The sequence below is a fragment of the Pan paniscus genome, chromosome 12 (assembly GCF_029289425.2).
Source record: "Pan paniscus chromosome 12, NHGRI_mPanPan1-v2.0_pri, whole genome shotgun sequence".
NCBI lineage: Eukaryota > Metazoa > Chordata > Mammalia > Primates > Hominidae > Pan > Pan paniscus.
In genome coordinates, this window is record NC_073261.2 from 83,978,902 (window position 1) to 83,999,798 (window position 20,897).

Consider the following 20,897-nt stretch of genomic DNA (forward strand, 5'->3'; position numbering starts at 1 on the left):
ACCTGGGTTGGGGAGAGGTTTTAAAAGCTAGGCTCCCTGCCCTGGGGGAAGCAGTCTTTTTGGGTGAGGTGATTGCTGTGGGCATGGCAGTTTCTTTTAGAAGGAAGTGTTGGAAGTACCATCCTATGGTCCACAGAGACTTTGTGCAGTGTCACACCCTGGCCCACCATGTTAATGACATTTTGCTGATTCGACATGATGAGAAAGAAGTAGCAAGTACTTAGATGTCGCAGTGATTGACCTGTCTGGTATACTCAAGAGTAGAAAATGAATTTTACTCTAAGCTCAAATTGCTGTTGGGATTAGCCACAGTTATAACAAAAATAAATCATTCTGTGGGCAGAGGCCATGGCTGATTTGTGGCAGTCTCTAGAAGGGTGAGTGTTTGAATTGAAGTCATTGGCATGTTCAGCTAATTACTAAATAAGCAGATTTCTAGATCTCTTCAAATAAAGGAGCACCTACCTTGGTATCTACACTTAAAGTTCCTCTCCCCTTGTACCACATTCTTTCCCCAACTGTTAGGACATTTTTGCAAAGGAGCAACTCTGTGAGATTGGCACTTGAGGGTGCTTCTTGCCTGTTTTTGTTTGTTTGTTTGTTTTTGTTTTTTTTTGTTTTTGAGATGTAGTCTTGCTCTGTCACCCAGGCTGGAGTGCAGTGGCATGATCTTGGCTCACCGCAACCTCCCCCTCCTGGGTTCAAGTGATCCTCCTCCCTCAGCCTCCCAAGTAGCTGGGATTACAAGAGTGCACCACTACACCTGGCTGATTTTTGTATTTTTAGTAGAGATGGGGCTTCACCATGTTGACCAGGCTGGTCTCAAACTCCTGACCTCAAGTGATCTGCCCACCTCAGCCTCCCAAAGTGCTGGGATTACAGGCACAAGCCACTACACTCAGCGTCGTGCCTGTTTCTGTAGGAATCAGCAGGAGGCCCCACAACCAGGTGACACCTGACATCACTGTGGAAGTGGTATTTGAGTTGTGGATCTTTCTGATTACTTAGTATGCAGCTGTTTTAATGTTTATTGTTATTATTTATTAAGCTAGCTAGTCTTTTTGAATCCCCCTTTTTTCCCTTCTTTTGATCTAATTTGGAAATGTAGTAAGAAATTCCTACCAAACTTCCCATTAGAAGAACATTTTTCTGGAGTGCTTGATTAAATTATTAGGTGAAAATAATTAGAGTTTTTTTCTCTTAATGTCACTGAGAGTTTGGTAGAGGAAATGAGTGCAGTAATTGTCAAACTTTTTCTTTTCTTTTTTTTTTTTTTTTCCGAGACCGGGTCTCTCTCACCCCATCTGGAGTGCAGTGGCACAATCTTGGCTTACTGCAACCTCTGCCTCCCAGGCTCAGGCGATTCTCCTGCCTCAGCCTCCTGAGTAGCTGGGATAATAGGCATGCACCACTATTGTCTGGCTAATTTTTGTATTTTTAATGGAGATGGGGTTTCACCATGTTGGCCAGGCTGGTCTCGAAGTCCTGACCTCAAATGATCCACCTGCCTCGGCCTCCCAAAGTGCTGGGATTACAGATGTGAGCCAACATGCCCAGGCTAAACTTAAAAAAAAAAAAAATCTACCTTGTTATTAGTTCATATTTGGGATGATGAATACTTTCTATTTTAATTTTAAGGAAAATATTTTGAACATGAATTCAGTTAGCACTGAATGTCATTGCATGAGACTATTTAATAATTAAAAATACATAGACACTATAAGTCTTTGGACTAGAGCATAAATCTGGAGTACATTATTTTCCACTTTTTGTAGTAGTTAATTATTTTTTGCTTTTAGGGCCCCAAACTGATGGCTTACATGTTAATGTACCAAATGACCTATGACTTAGATTTGTATTATCCTTCATTTTAGAAAGCCATTGACTTGAAATCTCCAAAGATAAACTTTTAGGCCATTTTTAACTTGAAAGTAAAGAACAGATTTACTTTTGTAAAGGTAACAGAATGTAGATTTTTAAAATATATTATGAATACCAAGTTATGGATTATATTCTATTTAAATTATTTATGTAAAGATAAATGTATGTCTGTTTTGCACTAAAAAATATCTTATGCATTCAACCATTTTTATACAATGATAGTTCAGTTTTATGTTGAAATAATTTTTTTTTTTTTTTTTTGAGACAGGGTCTCACTCTGATGCCAGGCTTGAGTCCAGTGGCGAGATAATGGCTCACTGCAGCCTCAACCTCCTGGGCTCAAGTGATGCTCCCACCTCAGCCTCCCAAGTAGCTGGGACTACAGGCACATGCCATGACACCCAGCTAATTTTTGCATTTTTTAATAGAGATGGGGTTTTGCCATGTTGCCCAGGGTGGTCTCAAACTCCTGGGCTCAAGCAAATCCACCTGCCTCAGCCTCCCAAAGTGCTGGGATTACAGGCATGAGCCACCACTCCCTGTCAGGAAACATTTTTATTTTGTGCATTTTAAATTTGATTTTTAGCTTAAGTTTGATCAATAAACTAACCACCTCACTATCCCTCGCAAGACCAAGACCTCTTTCTTTAGTTTCAGAATACCTTGAATTTTGGTGCACATTTTTGCTATTTTCAGAAAATACATTGAAGTAGCCTTATATCAAAGGTAGCCTTATATATGGAGAGCCTTATGCAAAGATATTAGAGTATTTAATTTCTAGTTATTTTTTCTAGAATTGAGAATCTCGGATATTTCTGAGCATATAAGAACTTTGAGAAGGGTTCTCTAGTTATGGGTAAAATATATTAAGTACATTGAGAATGTCTTTACATTTTCTGACATTTGTACTTATATTGAGTAAAGTTATACCTCACTTTCTTGGTTGATACTGTCATTTGATAAAATTCATCAGTGGATAAATTGCTATGTATGTGTGTGATAAAGATACTTGCCTTAAAATAGAACACTTCTGTCTTGCAAACAATTTATGGTCAAATTGCCTTTTCAGTTACTGCTCTTTCCATGCACCTAGTGAATTTAAGTCTGATAAAGTCCCTGGATGTAAGAAAGAAGATGAAATGTCTTTTCATTGTTAATTATCTGCACCTGGATTAAAAAGTATTTTCAACATGTGAAGACTTTATGGAAAAAAATAATACGTGTGTGTTGTTTGACTTTTACTGCTAAAGACAGCAAGTGATTGAACAGATAAAATTATGTATTGGTTTTAAACATTATTTTTATTGACCCTATCCTCAATGAGAGTATTCAATTGTGTGTGTGGTCAGTTGTACTATTTTCACTGTATATACATAACTACTGTTAACTGTCATCCTTAATGGCCATTGTATATGTCATGGAAGGATCAGATGTACTGTATCAACCAATGGGGAAGATAATGTGGATAGAAAAGTTTGTATTATCATTTGGGATTTAAGGTAATAATTATATTGTTTGGTAGGCGTTTTAGGAATGATGGTTTAAATGGACATAGCTTTTATTTTCTAATAAAAATATTTCAAATCAGCTCAATTTATGTGACATTTTCTATTTTAATATGGGATTATTAAAGTATGCAGTCATTTGGGTCATAACTTTCCTCATTCAGCTGTGTTATTTAGTATTTGTCAGATCTTTAATAGTATCTTTAAATGGGCATCAAATTTGATTAATTTATGGTTGGAGCTTTTTAGCATCTTCAGTTCTTAAGGAAATAATATTTTATAAAAATTAACTTTGTTATAAGTATGTTGTATGCACATCTGAAAAAAGTCTGTACAGCTTGAACATTTGAATAGTTAATAAATTTTGACTTTGAGAACCACCTACAGCTGATACTAAATACATGCTACTATCTATTGCGTCAACTTCAATAATTTGTGTACAGTAGTTCATTCTTAGTGGACTTACTTCCCTTTTGTTCTGAACCAAAACTTCACTTTGCAATAAACTACTGGTGAATGAAGCACAAAGGTGTCTCCTGGCTGTGACAATGTCTCTGTTGGTCAGGTAGCCTTGAATCAGTCATTTGATCTTTGACCCGCTTTCATATTCTGTTTTTCTCCCTTTTAATTACTCTTCCTCTCCGTGGTAAGAATATCATTAATCAACACGAGGCAAGTTTCCAGGTCATGATGATGGGTACCTATAGGCACGTAGTACATGTTGAGTTGAATCAAAAATCTTGGAAATTATACCTTCTAAATGCTGCTGTTTGTTTATAGTATGTTCTCTGTTTCAAAGATGCCTGCCAGCCGCTTTCAGTTCTCCTAGTAAAAAGACCACATGATCCTCCTCCCACTCCCCATCATCCCTCTATTTCTCTTCTGCCCACACTCTACACCCCGCATCCCCACTTCCTGGAGGAAATAATTCCTGATTTGATTTTTTTTTTTTTTTTTTTTTTTTTTTGAGACGGAGTCTTGCTCTGTCGCCCAGGCTGGAGTGCAGTGGCGGGACCTTAGTTCACTGCAGCCTCTGCCTCCCGGGTTCAAGCGATTCTCGTGCCTCAGCCTCTCCAATAGCTTGGACTACAGGCGCGCCACCACGCCCCGCTAATTTTTTTTTTTTTTTTTAGTGGAGTCGGGTTTTTGCCATGCTGGCCGGGCTGGCTGATTTGATATTCTTGCGTTGACAGTGGCCCACCGGTGGAGCAGCTGCCCCCAGACCCCTTGACCCGGTGGTGCTTCCACCCTGCCGGAAGCACCTTGTGTGGCCCCGCCAACAGCATGGCGGTAGCATCCCCAGGAAGCAGGCCCGCAGCGCCAGGAGGGGGTTTCCTGAGGACAGAGGCCCTTCTTGTCCTGATTGTCGCAGCAGGCCCTGTCGATGGACTTAACTGTGAAAATCACCCTTTCAGGGGTGGATGCAAGGACTTCTCAGGGCGGAGAAGTAGATACCTTCCTGGATAGCTGTGGAGCCGGGGTCCTGCATTTCCCTCTGGCGTCTCTGCTGACTGAGATGTGAAGCAGTCGGCCCATGTCCCGAGAAGAGGTTTCCTTTGATTTATTGCTATTAAAGTTGTTGCTTTGAGAGCTGGGCATAAACCATAAAAACAGTGGGGAATCACAAGAAATTTGTGATAATTGCATTTAAGACAGGAACCCATTCGTCAGGTAACACTTATGTGCTATTAATCAGAGCAATGGTTTCTAAGCCACAGGGTTTGCTTCTTATCTGAGTTCTTCTTTATATTTTATTTTTGGAACTAATCAGGTTTTTGTTTTCTTTTGGGGAAAAATAATAGCAAATGTCAGACTGAACATTATGTGGTTGGATTATTTTCACAAATTTAAAAGAATTAAGAGCCAGTGTGCATGGTTGAACTTTTGGATACCTGAGAAGATAATTAATGTTTTGGGGTTTTTTTTTTTTTTAAAGGGACGGAGGGGGAATTCTCATAGTCTATCCTGAACCCCCATCTTTCATTGATGTCTTAAGCTGACAAGGTGATGGATATACCAGTCAGAAGTCCCATCATCTCTGTCCCCTGTAAATCTGTGGCAAGGTTGTCAGAGCACCTCATTTTTTTGTGTTCAGGCTGTGAATACAGTGAGGTTCTGACGAATGTTTGGACAAAAATGAGTTTTGGCACTCAGCTACAAGAGCAATGTAACCTTTTCAAGGCCACGGAATTTTTTGGTGTGTGGGTGGTCCTTCTGTCTGCTAAAAATGTTGAAATAAGCCGTTTTACTTTGCAGAAAGTAGAATCCTGAAGGATTTGTGGAAAGTAGAATCCTGGATTTGCAAAGCTGGAGGTGGGGGTCTTGAGCCTAAAGGCTCTGGGGAAAGAGGATCTTGAAGTTGACTTTACTTGGGCAGTAAGTTATTTTACAGGAGCTAGCTTGGAGAGATTGGACATATCTTCAAAATGAATTGATTTTTTAAAATGTATCAAAATAGTATAATCCACATACTAGACAATATGGAAAACGGGGAGGAAAAAATAAGCACATACTTCCCTGTCATTGTAATAAGTTACTGTCATCATCTGCTTTTTTTTTTTTTTCCCTTTCACCTCATTTCCGACTGTGCGAGGCTCTAGCGACATATGTGGAAGGTACACTCCCCATTCATAAAGAGCTCTTGGGGGAAAGTGACCAGTAATAAAACATTGAAGACGTTTACAGGTAGGGTAAAGATTATGAAATAGATGCTGTGAGATCGCAGAAGACAGTTCAGGAGTCAAGGAAGGCTTCCTAGAGGAGTGATTCTTAAATTCAGTTCAGGGAGACAGACCCTTGACGATCTGTGACACTTATAGGGTTCAGCATGTACCAAAGCAAGAGAAAGTGGCATGTTTTGGCAGTTGCACTTGGTTGGGTAAGTGCAGAGAGAAGAGAGTGTGTGAGGAGTGCTGTTGGGTGGGCAGAGGTCAGATTAGGAAAAATCTCATGTGCCAGCCAAGAAGGTGGGCTTCACCCTGCAGGCAGAGAGCCATTGAAGGACCTAAGTCAGGAAAAACAGGGTTTGTGCTTAAGGAGGATTACTCTGTCAACTGTGTCAAGGGTGGAGAGAGACTGGGGACAGTGGGACCCATTAGGGAATTACTGTGGTCATCATTCAAGTAAGAGGAAGCGATGGGAGTGGTTTCAGTAGCAATAATGAGAGAGAGATAGAAAGAGAGCAGCTTTTGGTGGGAAAGAGTTCCATTGTAGATTTAATGATTGGAGGAGCCTGGGAAGTATCCAAATGGAAATATCAAGCCGACTGTTGGCTCTGTGCACTGGGGAGAGGTTCTGTCTAGAGTGGTCCAAATGGTCAGGATTTTGGAATCCTTGGCTTGTAGATGGAAGTGGAAGCTAGTTTGGAAAAAGATGTGAAAAATCCCTCTGTAAGAGTGTTGAGGGAGTGGAGGAAGTAACCTAGGCTTGGTCCCTGGAGACCACCAAACTGGATAAGAGGAGGAAAGGGGGTTGAAGGGCCCAACAAGGAGGTGGGGTGTTAAATGGCTCCTCACAGTCAGATGTTCACTGGTTTCAGCAACTAGGCACTTATGGGAGCTTTGGAGAAAGCCATTCTGGTGGCTTAGGGTGCAGATGCAGGTTACAGGCTTCTTCATAACTATGGCTATAAATATGGTGGAAATATAAACATCATCCATATTAAACCCTGAGCTCTTCCCTCCTACTATAGAGTCCTCATAGCCATTACTTTTAATTGTCTGCCTTTAGGTATACCAGAAGTTATCTATTTCTTTAGATAACAGAGTCTAAAGAAATGGACCAAAGAGTCCTATCATTTTTATGGCTTTTGAAATACATTACCACACTGATTTTAAGTTGGGATGTACTGATTAGGAGTATTGTCAGTGTCTTAGTTCATTCTTTCTTGCTATAACAGAATACCAGGGACAGGGTAATCTGTGAACAATAGAAGCTTATTTGCCTCACCACTCTGGAAGCTGGGAAGTCCAAGATTGAAGGCCCTCTGGTGAGGGCCTTCTAGCTGTATCACAACATGGCAGAAGGCATGGGCAAGAGAGAGAGAGGGAAGAGAAGCCAAGCTCATCCTTTTATTAGAAAACCACTCTCAAGATAACAGCATTAATCCATGCATGAGGGCAGATCCCTCATGTCCTAATCACCCCTTAAAGGTCCCACCTCTCAACACTGTTACACTGAGGATTAACTTTCCAACACATGAACTTTGGGGGACAAATTCAAACCGTAGCAATTGGTAATGTTTGATACTGTCGGTTTTACCACACCCTCATAAACATTGGCTTTTACCTCATTAAATTGTTTTCTGGTTTTACCACACCCTCATAAACTCTGGCTTTTACTTCATTACATTATTTTCTTAATGCAACAGATTAACAATGGCTTCTCACTGTGTGTCTTGTAATAACATCTTGGTTACCAATGACTATATGTTACAATCACTTTTAGTTACTAACCAACCAGATTAAAAAAACACATATTGGATTGGTAGTTTAAAGAGGAAACAGAAAACAAACTTGTTAAAGCATTTGACCATTGTGTGGGGCTGACTGCTCTTCTGCTGTGGTCCTGGATAAAATGCTTCATCTCTCTGGGTCTGTTTCTTGACTAAGATAATTTGTTGATGTTTTCTCTGGGTTTTTTCCCCAATTCTAAGATTCTGAGGTATTTTGCTCTGTTCTCCATTTGCAACTCCTAGTGACTAGGAGGGTATGGGGCCCACAGCTGGCCCCAAATAAACACTGAGAAGTTGACTGAAATTTTTGATATGATCAGAAAAACATATTAGGCCTTACAGTAGGAAGATATTACCAACAGAACAATAAGAACTCTTGTTCATTAAGAAAAAATAAATAAATTATAGATAATAAAAAAGAAGAAAATAAAAGTAATCTGTCATGCTATTTCCACGATCCTGCTCTGCTGTTTGACTCACTCATGCTTATCCTTTAGGTCTTAGTTTAAATGTTCCTTTCTTGGGGACTTGTTGACTGAACCCTATAATAGATTAGGTTCATCTTCTCTCATCCTATTGATCTTTCTTTATTATTGTCACTTCTGAATTATAAATGCTTTACCAGAACAGCAGCCTTATATGTGTGATTAATTACTGTATCCCCAACACTTAGCACAGAGGCCAGCACATAATTGTTGCTCAGTAAATGTCGAATGAACACATAAATTCAAGTAATCATTTTTAACATTTTGGCATATTTCCTTTTGTGCTTTTTCTCTGTGAATATGTCTGTATATCAAGATAAAACATCTCAAAAATGAGATCAGTTTATACTATTGTTTCATGATTTGTGTTCTACTCTCATTGAGTCATTTTTGTGTGGTAGCCTATCGTTTTATGGTGATTCATTCTTACTCATAAAGCTGCCCTTTTTGTTTCTAACAACATACAGTTGAGCAATGGGTGGTCTGGGCTAAGGATACAACCTGGAACTTAGATTGAAGAAATTGGTCAATTCAATTTTTTTAAATGGTCAATATGTCTAAACTGATAGGTTGTTGGAGAGGTCAGAATGATTTGTCACTGAGAATACTGGCCCTGTTGGTTTCTTTTTTCTTTCTTTTTTTTTTTTTTGAGACAGAGTTTTGCTCTTGTTACCCAGGCTGGAGTGCAATGGCATGATCTCGGCTCACTGCAACCTCCGCCTCCTGAGTTCAAGTGATTCTCCCTTCCTCAGCCTCCCGAGTAGCTGGGATTACAGGCGTGTGCCACCACGTCCGGCTAATTTTGTATTTTTAGTAGAGATGGGGTTTCATTGTGTTGGTCAGGCTGGTCTGAAACTCCTGACTTCAGGTGATCCACCTGCCTCCCAAAGTGCTGGGATTACAGGCATGAGCCATCTCACCCGGCCGCCTGTTGGAATCTGAATCAAGTGCCAAGGAAGTTGAGGAAGGGCAATGATGACTAGCCTTTCTAGTGCACTTCCACTCATGTGATACTGCATAGTCTTTGCATTAATTCTGTAAGGTAGTTATTATTAACCCCCTCTTACAGATGAAGAAACTGTCTCAGGGTAGTTAAGTAACTTGTCCAAAAGCACACTAGCTCTTTGTAGCACAGCTGCAATTCAAACATAGATGTTCTAACACTGAGTCCTCTTTTATTTTATTTTTATTTTTTATTTTTTGAGATGGAGTTTCGCTCTTTTCACTCGTCACCCAGACTGGAGTTCAATGGTGTGATCTCAGCTCATTGCAACCTCTGCTTCCCGGGTTCAAGTGATTCTCCTGCCTCAGCCTCCTGAGTAGTTGGGATTATAGGTGCCCGCCACCATGCCTGGCTAATTTTTGTATTTTTAGTAGAGATAGGGTTTTCACCATGTTGGCCAGGCTGGCCTCGAGCTCCTGACCTCAGGTGATCTGCCCGCCTCAGCCTCCCAAAGTGCTGGGATTACAGGCATGAGCCACCGTGCCCAGCTGGGTCCTCATTTTATGTAGATTATGCAGATAGTAGTGTGGAAATCTCTGGTTACAGACTGACCGGCAGTCTCTGCTCTCTTGCTAGTAGTGCTGGCCTTGAAATCAGTTCTGCGATTTAACCCTGATGCACATGACCTGTTGTCTCCTCATTGCTGCTGTTTGTTAGTTTTGGATAGTTATTTTATTCTGTTGAAGTTATGTCTACAGAGCCAGAACATGAAATAAGTAGATGATCTTAGTTTTAATCAGAAGGCTGAAAGTTCAAGCTGTATTGAGTAGCTGAGTGCTAAGGTTGGGCTTTCCAGCTCTGGTTTAGCAAACCTTTGATTCAGTTTCCACTTCCTTAAGTCCAGCCTTTTGCAAGGATATTAAGAAATACCATCTGAGGGCCGGGCGTGGTGGATTACAGGTGGGATACGCCTGTAATCCCAGCACTTTGGGAGGCCGAGGCGGGGAGATCACCTGGGGTCAGGAGTTCGAGACCAGCCTGACCAACATGGCGAAACCCCATCTCTTTAACTAAAAATACAAAAAATTGGCCGGGCATGGTGGCAGGTGCCTGTAATCCCAGCTACTTGGGAGGCTGAGGCAGGAGAATCGCTTGAACCCAGGAGGCAGAGGTTGCAGTGAGCTAAGATTGCACCACTGCACTCCAGCCTGGGTGCCACAGAGTGAGACTCTATCTCAAAAAAAAAAAAAAAAGAGATACCATCTGAGCTTTATTGTGACCACCTGGGAAATAGCAGCACATGCGAATTTCCACAGGCCTGTCAGGAACATGACACGGTCTGAACAGCTAAAACGCACGGTAGCATTTTTCAGTTAAAAACCAAGAGCAGTTACACAGGGTAGCATTTTACTACTGAAATGAGGCTGAATTTGAGTACATTCTTAATCATATTTAGACTCAGAGAATGCACTGCTGGGATAAGCTTCAGCTTTGTTCAAAAAGGACTGTTATTACTAATAATCATTAATCACTATGAGCCATAAAATCTGATACAGAAGACTAAGGTAATTAAAGGAAGAAAAAAGTGAATATTATGTGCAAGATTCTCATTTGGTTATATACAGCTTCCTGTGGTGTGATTTTAATTTTTAATAACTACTCTTCATTTATGGTGATTCTGTGGCTGGCTGGCTACCAGTGGAGCCTCCCTAGGTTTTTCCTAATAATTTAAAAAATCACATTTGTGTGCACACTTCAAAATAGTTAAGATGGTAAAATTTGTGATACATGTTTTTAACCACAAAAAACCCTAAACCCACACATTTGCAATGATTCATTATCTCTCTTGAGCATCTCTCTTCTGATCAAAAAGAAGCATTTATTTTAAAAACTCTTTACTAGTTTTAAAAATTACATAGAAATTGTTGCAACATATTTAAATAATAAAGAAATATACAAAATGAAGAGTGAAAGTTTTCCTCATTCCAGATTGAACTCAACAGGCATCCACTGGTTGTGGTTTATTTGCAGTATTTTTTCTCTAATAGTATGTTTTTGGGTACTTCTAGATCAAGAAAGCACAGTGACAGTAGCTGAAATGTGGAAAACAACCCAGCTGTCCATAAACAGATGAATGGATAAACAAAATGTGGTCTATATATGCAATGGAATATTAACCTTAAAATGGAATGAAATTCTACATGCTACAACATGGGTGAACCTTGAAAACATAGTAATATGTGAAATAAGACATGTAAAAGGACAAACATTGTATGATTCCACTTATGAGGAGTTATTGTATAATGGCTATAGAGTTTCTGTTTGGAATAATTACAGAGTTATGGAAACAGATAGTGGTGATGGTTAAACAACATTGTGAATATACTTAATGCCACTTAATTGTTCACTTAAAAACAGTTAAAATGGTGATTTTGTGTCAGTATATATATATATTATTTATTTATTTATTTATTTATTTTTATTTTTTGAGATGGAGTCTCACTCTGTCACCCAGGCTGGAGTGCAGTGGCGCGATCTCAGCTCACTGCAACCCGCACCTCCTGGATTCAAGCAATTCTCCTGCCTCAGCCTCCCAAGTAGCTGGGACTACAGGCACACGCCACCAAGCCCAGTTAATTTTTGAATTTTTTTAGCAGAGACAGGGTTTCACCATGCTGGCCAGGCTGGTCTCAAACTCCTGACCTCATGATCTGCCTGCCTTGGCCTCCCAAAGTGCTAGGATTACAGGTGTGAGCCACCACGCCTGACTTTGTGTCAGTATATTTTACTACACAAAATAAGAAAAACAATGAGCACGTAATTTTCTATACTATTCTGTAAACACAAATGGTGGCTCACGCCTGTAGTCCCAGCACTTTAGGAGGCTGAGATTGGCAGATCACTTGAGCCCAGGATTTCAAGACCAGCCTGGGCAACATAGTGAAACCCCTGTCTCTAGAAAATTTACAAAAATTAGCCAAGTGTGTTACTGCGTGCCTGTGGTGCCAGCAAGTTGGGAGGCTGAGGCAGGAGGATCACTTGAGCCTGGGAGGTCAAGGCCCCAGTAAGCCATAATCGTGCAGCTGGACTCCAACCCAGGTGACAGAATGAGACCCTGTCTCCAAATCTTCCTCCCACCACACACCTACAAATGATAAATACTATGATAAAAATGCAAATATTTTTTAAATGCAAAAAAAAATTTTTTTTTTTATTTTTTGAGATGGAGTCTTGCTCTGTTGCCCAGGCCGGAGAGCAGTGGTGCAACCTCAGCTCACTGCAACCTCCACTGCCCAGGTTCAAGCGATTCTCTTGCCTCAGCCTCCCAGGCAGCTGGGATTACAGGCACCCACCATCACACCCGGTTAATTTTTGTATTTTTAGTAGGGTTTCACCATGTTGGCCAGGCTGGTCTCCAACTCTTGACCACAAGTGATCCACCCACCTCAGCCTCCCAAAGTGCTGGGATTACAGGCATGAGCCACCGTGCCAGGACAAATTTATGTTTTTATATAATTAATATATTTGTGGGGTATGACATGATGTTTTGATTCATGTATGCATTGTATAGTGATCAAATCAGAGCAGTTAACATATCTGTCACCTTAAACATCTATCATTTCTTTTTTCTTTTTTTTTTTTTTTTTGAGACAGTGGACTCACTCTGTCACCCAGGCTGGAGTGCAGTGGCGCAATCTCAGCTCGCTGCAACGTCTGCCTACTGGGTTCAAGCAATTCTCCCACTTTGGCCTCCTGAGTAGCTGGGATTACAGGCATGAGCCAATGCACCCAGCTAATTTTTTTGTATTTTTAGTAGAGATGGTGACCAGGCTGGTTTTGAACTCCTGGCCTCAAGCGATCCACCTGCCTCGGCCTCCCAAAGTGCTGGGATTACAGGCGTGAGCCACCGTGCCCAGCCTAAATGTCTATTATTTCTCTGTGATGTGCACATTCAAAATCTGGTTATTTTGTCTTTGCCATTGTGTTTTTCATGAACTTTAGGTTGTGTTTTGTTTGTTTTAGACTGCATCTTGTTGTGTTGCTCAGGCTGACCTTGAACTTCTGGGCACAAGCAATCTTCTTGCCCAGCCTCCCAAGTAGCTGGAACTACAGGCATGCACCACTGTACCTAGTTTCTAGTTATTTTGAAATATACAATATATTATTGTTAACTCTAGTCATCTTGCTATGCAGTAGAACACCAGAACATATTTCTCCTATCTGTAGCTTTGTACTCATTTATTAACCTCTCACTATTCCTCCTGCCTTCCTTTGTCTCCAGGCTGGAGGGCAGTGGCATGATCTCAGCTCACTGCAACCTTCACCTCCCAGGTTATAGTGACTCTCGTGCCTCAGCCTCTCAATCCCAGCTGATCCCAATCAGCTGGGATTACAGATGCACGCCACCACACCCAGCTAATTTTTGTACTTTTAGTGGAGATGGAGTTTCACCATGTTGGCCAGCCTCGCCTCGAACTCCTGACCTCAAACGATCCACCCACATCGGCCTCCCAAAGTACTCAGGTTACAGCCATGAGCCACTGTGCCCGGCCTCTACTCTCTACTTCTATGAGGATAGTGTTATAGATTCCACATATGAGTAAGATCATGCAATATTTGCCTTTCCATGCCTGGCTTATTTCACTTAACATAATGTCTTTCAGGTTTATCCATGTTGCTGCAAATTTTTTATGGCCAAGTAGGGTGTTTTGTTTTGTTTTGTTTTGAGACAGAGTCTACTCTGTCACCCAGGCTGGAGTGCCTAAATCGTATTTTTATATAGATGGCTTAAAGTTTATGTCAGACTTTGGACTAAGTTATGCAGTAGTAGCTAACAACTTCCAAGTCTTAATGCCTTACAACTACAAAAGTCTATTTCTTGTTCATGTTACATGTCTTTTACAGGTTGGCCACAACTCTGTGCCACATCCTCTTCATTTTAGAATCCAGGATGAAGGATATGCCCTTATCTGGTATGTTGCCATTCTGTGTCAGAGGAAAAAATCATGGAAGCATGAGACTCTTAAAGCTAGTCATATAACCTAGCCTGACCTTATTGGGATGAGAAAATACAGTCCTCCTATAGGAAGGGGCAGTGATTATTTGGGAGCAATAATACAGTTACTATAGGGTTATAACCAGAAATAAGACACTTGTCTTGGCCATGGAGGAAGGGAAACATCTGTACATATGAGACCTCACTATAAGGTAGTGCATGATCTGGAATCATGCTATCTGATTGGGGCAACACCTCTGAGCCCTAATGTGGGGCCCAGCTCAGATCCCTGTACCTGCTTAGGATGGAACACAGCACCACAGAAATCACTTAATAAGAAAGGGCACAAGGAAAAAACTCCGAAGATAAGTTCTCAAACATAAATTACAAAGTGTTTGAGGAGGTTCAGCCCTATCAAGGAAAATCTACAAATCCAACAAACAGGAGAATTTCTATCAAGAAATATAAACAATAGGCCCATCTAAAAGGCATTAAAATAAAAAGTGTGCTTAAAATGCTTAAAGATATAACAGATGAACTGGTATCAGTGAAGTAAGATCAGGAGGCAGTGAAACAAGAACAGGTAGATGTGAAAAAGATAGTCATTGAAATTTAAAACTTCTAGGCTGGACATATTTGAAGAGAGAATTTGTAAATTGGAAGATGGAACTGAAGACAACTCTTAGAGTATGGAACAAAAAGGTAATCAGTTGATGTCTTGGAGGATAGACTGAGATATTTTAGCCTACACAAATGAGGGTTTCCTAGAAGGAAATAATAGAGTGAAGACAGCAATATTTGAAGATAGAATAGCTAAGAATTTTTCAGCATTTAAAAAGGGCACAAATTGTCAGGTTGAAACCACTAAATGCTGAGACAGAGTGCACAAATATAAAAAAAAAAAAAGAAAAGAAAGTACATTTAGAAGATTGCAGTGAAATGACAAAATATTGGAAATAAAGAGAATCCTCTTAAAAGCTACCAGGAGGTAAAGACAGATTATCTACAAAGGAATGACAATCAGAATAACAGTATGCTTATTTTTAGCACAAACCATTGCCAAAAAAACAATGAAATAACAACTTCAGAATACTGAGGGAAAATAATTTGAACTTTGAATTTCATACCCAGCTAAACTGTCAGTAGAGTGTGCATAATAGAGATATTTTAACACACACAAGGACCAAAAGAACTTCCTACCAACAGACCTTCACTGAAAGGACAACTAAAAACTGCTTTGGCTAGAAGAAAAATGAATCCAAAAGGAAAGAGCATGATGCCACAAGAAAAGGTGAAAAAGAGAAATTGGTAAAACATGTTGACAAACTTTAAATAAAATAATAATTATAATAACAACAACAACAGTTTTTGTGTGTGTATTTAAAGGCAAGCTGATAATTACATTCTAGGCCAAAAACAAGTAGGTATTTCAGAAGAAAGCTAAAGAATGTTAAGATCATTGTTTTGTTCAGAAATACTGGTTGGCTTTAGACTTTGCTGGAAAAATACTGATATGGTTTGGCTGTGTCCCCCGCCAACTCTCATCTTGAATTATAGTTCCCATAATCCCCGTGTGTCATGAGAGGGACCCAGTGGGAGGTAATTTAATCATGGGGATGGTTACCCTCATGCTGTTTTCGCAATAGTGAGTTCTCACGAGATCTGATGGTTTTATAAGGGGCTTTCCCCACTTTTGCAGGGCACTTCTCCTTGCTGCTGCCATGTGAAGAAGGACATGTTTGCTTCCTCTTCTGCATAATTGTAAGTTTCCTGAGGCCTCCCTCCCGTGGAACTGTGAGTCAATTAAGCCTCTTTCCTTTATAAATCACCCAGTCTTGGGTAGTTCTTTATAGCAGTGTGAGAACGGACTAATAAAAATACAAAATAAAAGGTTTAAAATGTAAGTGATATGACTAGAAGACTAGAAATAGAATATATAACTTCTTAATCATTAGAAGAAGAAAAATGGAATAAAGAAAATTTTATCAGTCTGGTAGAATGCAAGAGAGAAAGAAAAATGCGATAAAAAAGAACAGTAAATAGAAAAAAACAAGATGGCCAATCTATATCCAAGTATGTCTGTGATCACTATTAGTATATTGCTATTAAATTCCTCTATTAAAAGCAGAGACTCTGACTGGATTTTAAAAATACTATTTATGAGGGACACTCCTTGGCTATAATCTCAGCTACTCAGGAGGCTGAGGAGGGAGGATTGCTTGAGCCCAGGAGTTTGAGACCAGCCTGGGCAATGTAGTGAGACCCTGTCTCTAAAAATTAAAATAGAAATAAATTACCCAGGCATGGTGGCACACACCTGTAGTCTTAGCTATTTGGGAGGTTAAGGTGGGAGCCCAGGAGTTAAAGGCCACTGTAAACTATGCAGGAGTTGAGCCCTGGGGATAAAAGCTGCAGTGAACTATGATTGCACCACTGCACTCTAGCCTGGGTGCATTCTAGCCTGCCTGCACTCTAGCATGGGTGACAGAGTGAGACTTCATCTCAAATAAATACAAATAAATAAAAAAGAAAGAAACATTTCTAAAAAATGTGACGTAGTAATTAAAAATAAAGGAATGGAAAAAGGTATTTCAGATGCCAGCAGGGAAGAAAACTGGGTAGCTGGGGGTGAGGTGTGGGAAGAAAACATCACTGAATACCCTTTTAAATTTTGAACCATGTGAATGTATTTCTTTCTCAACAAACAAAATTCTCAATTACTAGTATAAAGAAAGTTGGTGTAACAATATAGTATAATATAAATGATAAAATAATGTTATCAGGCCAAATAACATTTAAGCAGAAATATGCACAAAGGTTATTTTATCTCACAGAAAGAAACAGTCTACCAAGAAATAAGAATCATGCATTTCTTTACATCCAATAAAAGCGTTAAAATATATAAAACAAACCTAATAGAATTTGACAAATTTACAATCATAATGGGAGATTTTAACACACTATCTAAAAAATCGATGTCTGTTTTTACACATACAAACATAAGGTATAATGACAGAAGGTGACCTTAGTACTATAATAGTCACACTAAAGAACCTTGAATCAGTTTAGGAAACCAAAGTCACTCCAAGAATTTCAAGTACAAAAGAAGATGGGGAATTAGCTGCTTCCAATATCATTAGGCCTGGAATTAATTTAAGCCTTCACATATATAATTTTGAAAAATTGCTTGTAACAGTTTCTGGCAGCTAGTATGTATTAAATGAGTGTTAGATAAAATTTTAGAAGATACATAAAGTTGAGGACTGTTGTAGGATTAATGATTTCAAAGTCATATCATCATAGCTGTAATTCAGATGTCAGGAAGCTGTCACTGCTGCTGCCACCACAATCTTCTCATGTCCACAAAGGTAGTGACTAGACACTGGAATATTGAGTCCAGGGGTAGTCAGTTCGACCTGGCTTGCCAGCCACCACAGCAGGAGGACAAGGGGCTCCACGTCTTTTCCATCTTCCTGCTCTTGTATGTATGTATTTGATTCATCAAAGCTAAATCATATCTAGAATTTGCTGTCACATAGTCTTGGAAATGTGATTTATTTATTTAGCCTTTCAGCCCTTGTATTTCAGTAGGAAACAGAGAAGTAGATGAGAATGAAGGTCAAGTACCAATTGATGGTAGCAAGTACAAATAACTAGGAATCAGTTTAATGAAAAATGTATGAGACCTGGTTGGGCGCAGTAGCTCATGCCTGTAATTCCGGCACTTTGGGAGACCGAGGCAGGCAGATCACTTGATGCCAGGAGTTCGAGACCAGCCTAGCCAACATGGCAAAACCCTGTCTCTACTAAATATACAAAAATTAGCTGGGAGTGGTGGTGCACACCTGTAATCCCAGCTACTAGGGAGGCTGAGGCATGAGAATTGCCTGAACCCAAGAGGTGGAGGTTGCAGTGAGCTGAGATCACGCTACTGCACTCCAGCCTGGGTGGCAGAGTAAGGCTCTGTCTCTCAAACAAAAAAAAAATAAGACCTGTATGAAGAAAACTTTAAAAATAGCACTGAGGGACGCTAAAGGAGACCTGAACAAATGGAAAAACTTTGCGTGTGCTTGGATCAGAAGACTAAGCCTCATAAAGACTTCAGTTCTCTAACTTAATTTATAAATGTAATGTAGGAGCAATAAAAATGCTGACACTTGTTTAAAACTAGATATGCTGATTCTAATATTCCTATGGAAAAATAAACAAGAATGGCAAGAATAAAATTGAAAAAAGTAAATCAATGAAGGGGAACTGGACCTACCAGATCTTAAAACACTCAGCCCTCAAAAATGAAAACAGTTGTGCATTGATGAATGAATAGACATATCAATAAAACAGAACAGAAAATCAAAAAGATTAAAATGCATGAGAAAATGTCTATATATGTTAAGAGAACTATCTCAAATCAGTGAATAAAAGATAGACTACTCAATAAATTGTATTGAAACAGTCAGAAAGTTATATGGAAAAAGAAATTGGCTCCTGCAAAGCATACACCAGAAAAACTCCCAGTGGTTAAAGGTTAAAGATAAATGTACAACATAAAACCATAAAAGTACTAGAAGGAAACATAGGAGAATTCCTTCTTAACTGTGGCATAACGAAGTAGTCTTTCCAACCTTGACTGTACAGTTTTCCATTGCAGAAAGAAAGAAAGAAGCAAAGTCAAAAGACAAGTGAAAAGCTTAGGAAAAAGAAAAACAACTTGGAACTACATCCTAAAGGACCAGGCCCCCTAATTTATATAAAAGCTTAAAAAAATTTTTTTTAAAAACTAAAAGAGCTTATGATCAATAATCAATAAAACAAGGATCAACAACCAAATAGGAAAATGAGCAAAGCATATGAACAGTTTTACATAGAAAATATAAAGTCCCTAGAAAATATAAAGTCCCTTACTTGCATGAAAATATACTCAACATCTTTCAGAATAAGAGAAAAGCGATTTCAATCTAGACTAAGGTGCCATTTTTCACCTATCAAGTTGTCAAAAATTCAAAAGTTTAATAATATACTCCATAGGTAAAGCTTTGGGGAAAACAGTGGATGGGATTATAAATTGTTTCAACCTCTCTAGAATTCAATTTGACAATTTTTGTCAGAATTGCAAATGCATGTATCCCTTGATCAAGCAGTACCACTTCTGATAATTTATACCACAGATATACCCACACATGTATGAACTGACATACATATAAGGTTATTCATTGTGCATTGTATATAATAGAAAAGATTGTAAATAATCCGATTGCCCCCAAAATATGACCAAGTGAATAACATCTGAGACATCCAACAATGGAATACTAGGTAACAACAATAAAGAAGTAGGAAGCTCTTATCCACCTATGGCAAGATCTCCAGGAATTATTATTGAATGGAGAAAGCTAGGTACACATCAGTATATATAGTATGCCACCTTTTGTGTGGGAAGGGGGTGGGAAAATAAATATAGATTCATATTTGATTATGAAACCCAAAAGTTCTAAGTGGGGCCCAAAAATTGAGTGGTGTAAATTATGTGATCACATTACTGTAAGCTTCATGAAATGACTGCAATGAGTGTAGTAGGCAGCTGGCTGGCTAGGAGACCTGGAGGTCCAAAAGTCAATTGTCAATCACGTTATAGCCAAATAAGTATTATTGGGGAAGAATAGAGGTTACCTGGGAGTGGGATGCATTGGGTTTAAGGAGACAGGGTGGGAGTGCAAGCATTTTCACCGTATAATTAAAAAAAAAATTTTTTTTTTTTTTTTGAGACAGGCACTCTGTCACCCAGGCTGAAGTGCAGTGGCACAATCATGGCTCACTGCAAACTCTGCCTCCTGGACTCAAACAATCCTTCTACCTCAGCCTCCCGAGTAGCTGGGACTACAGGTGCACACCACCATGCCTGGCTAATTTTTGTACCTTTTTGTAGAGACAGGTTTCACCGTGTTGCCTGTGCTGGTCTCAAACTCCTGAGCTCAAGCAATCCTCATGCCTCAGCCTCCCAAAGTGCTGGGAATACAGGTGTAAGCCAACTCGCCCAGCCTTAAAAAAATGCTTTGAATGGATTATCTGTTAAAAATATTTGAAAAATAATTTTTAATTAAAAGATCACCAGGCATGGTGGCTCATGCCTGTATTTCCAGCACAGAGGGAGACTGATTTGGTGGCAGCAATTATAGGATATTTGGGGTGTCGTTTTTCTGGCAGGAAACCTCTGTGGCCGGTGGTACCTTTCCCCAAGTTTTGCTCGGGCCCGCTGGAGTCATTTCACTCACTTGGCCTGGCAGGCTGCATTTGGTTCATGCTGCCAGCCTGGATCCCACACCACCAAGGGCAAGTCAGACATGGAATGGCAAGGGGTGTGTGAGTGTGGGGTCTGGCCACTGCACACAGTCAGACATGCTGGCTGCTGCAGTGGGGTGGGCAGCTCCAGGTGCCAGCACAGGAACTGGCTCTCTGTGAGGCTGCGGCGGGACCAGGTACCACCACAAGCAGCTTCCATGGCTTGCATCGGGGAACAAGCATTCAGAAGCTTGGAGACACCAGGAACAGCAGGGCCCCAAAGAGGGAGTCACAGCCCTGCCTCAGGGAGCTCCCAGTTTTGGGCTCCGCAAAGGACTGCAGCTCTTCTCTACTTCTCTTC

General features: G+C 40.0%; 1 protein-coding gene across 4 annotated transcripts in view; it reads left to right on the plus strand.

Moving 5' to 3' along the window:
• KCNG3 (potassium voltage-gated channel modifier subfamily G member 3) overlaps positions 1-20,897 on the plus strand; it is a 105,476-nt gene that overhangs the window by 64,504 nt on the left and 20,075 nt on the right. For 2 of the 4 annotated variants that reach the window (XM_057301318.2, XM_063594986.1), the window contains exon 3: positions 15,963-16,024. In XM_057301318.2, the coding sequence (XP_057157301.1) occupies positions 15,963-16,024 (62 nt within the window). The other 2 variants (XR_010109300.1, XM_063594987.1) reach the window with 2 other exon arrangements.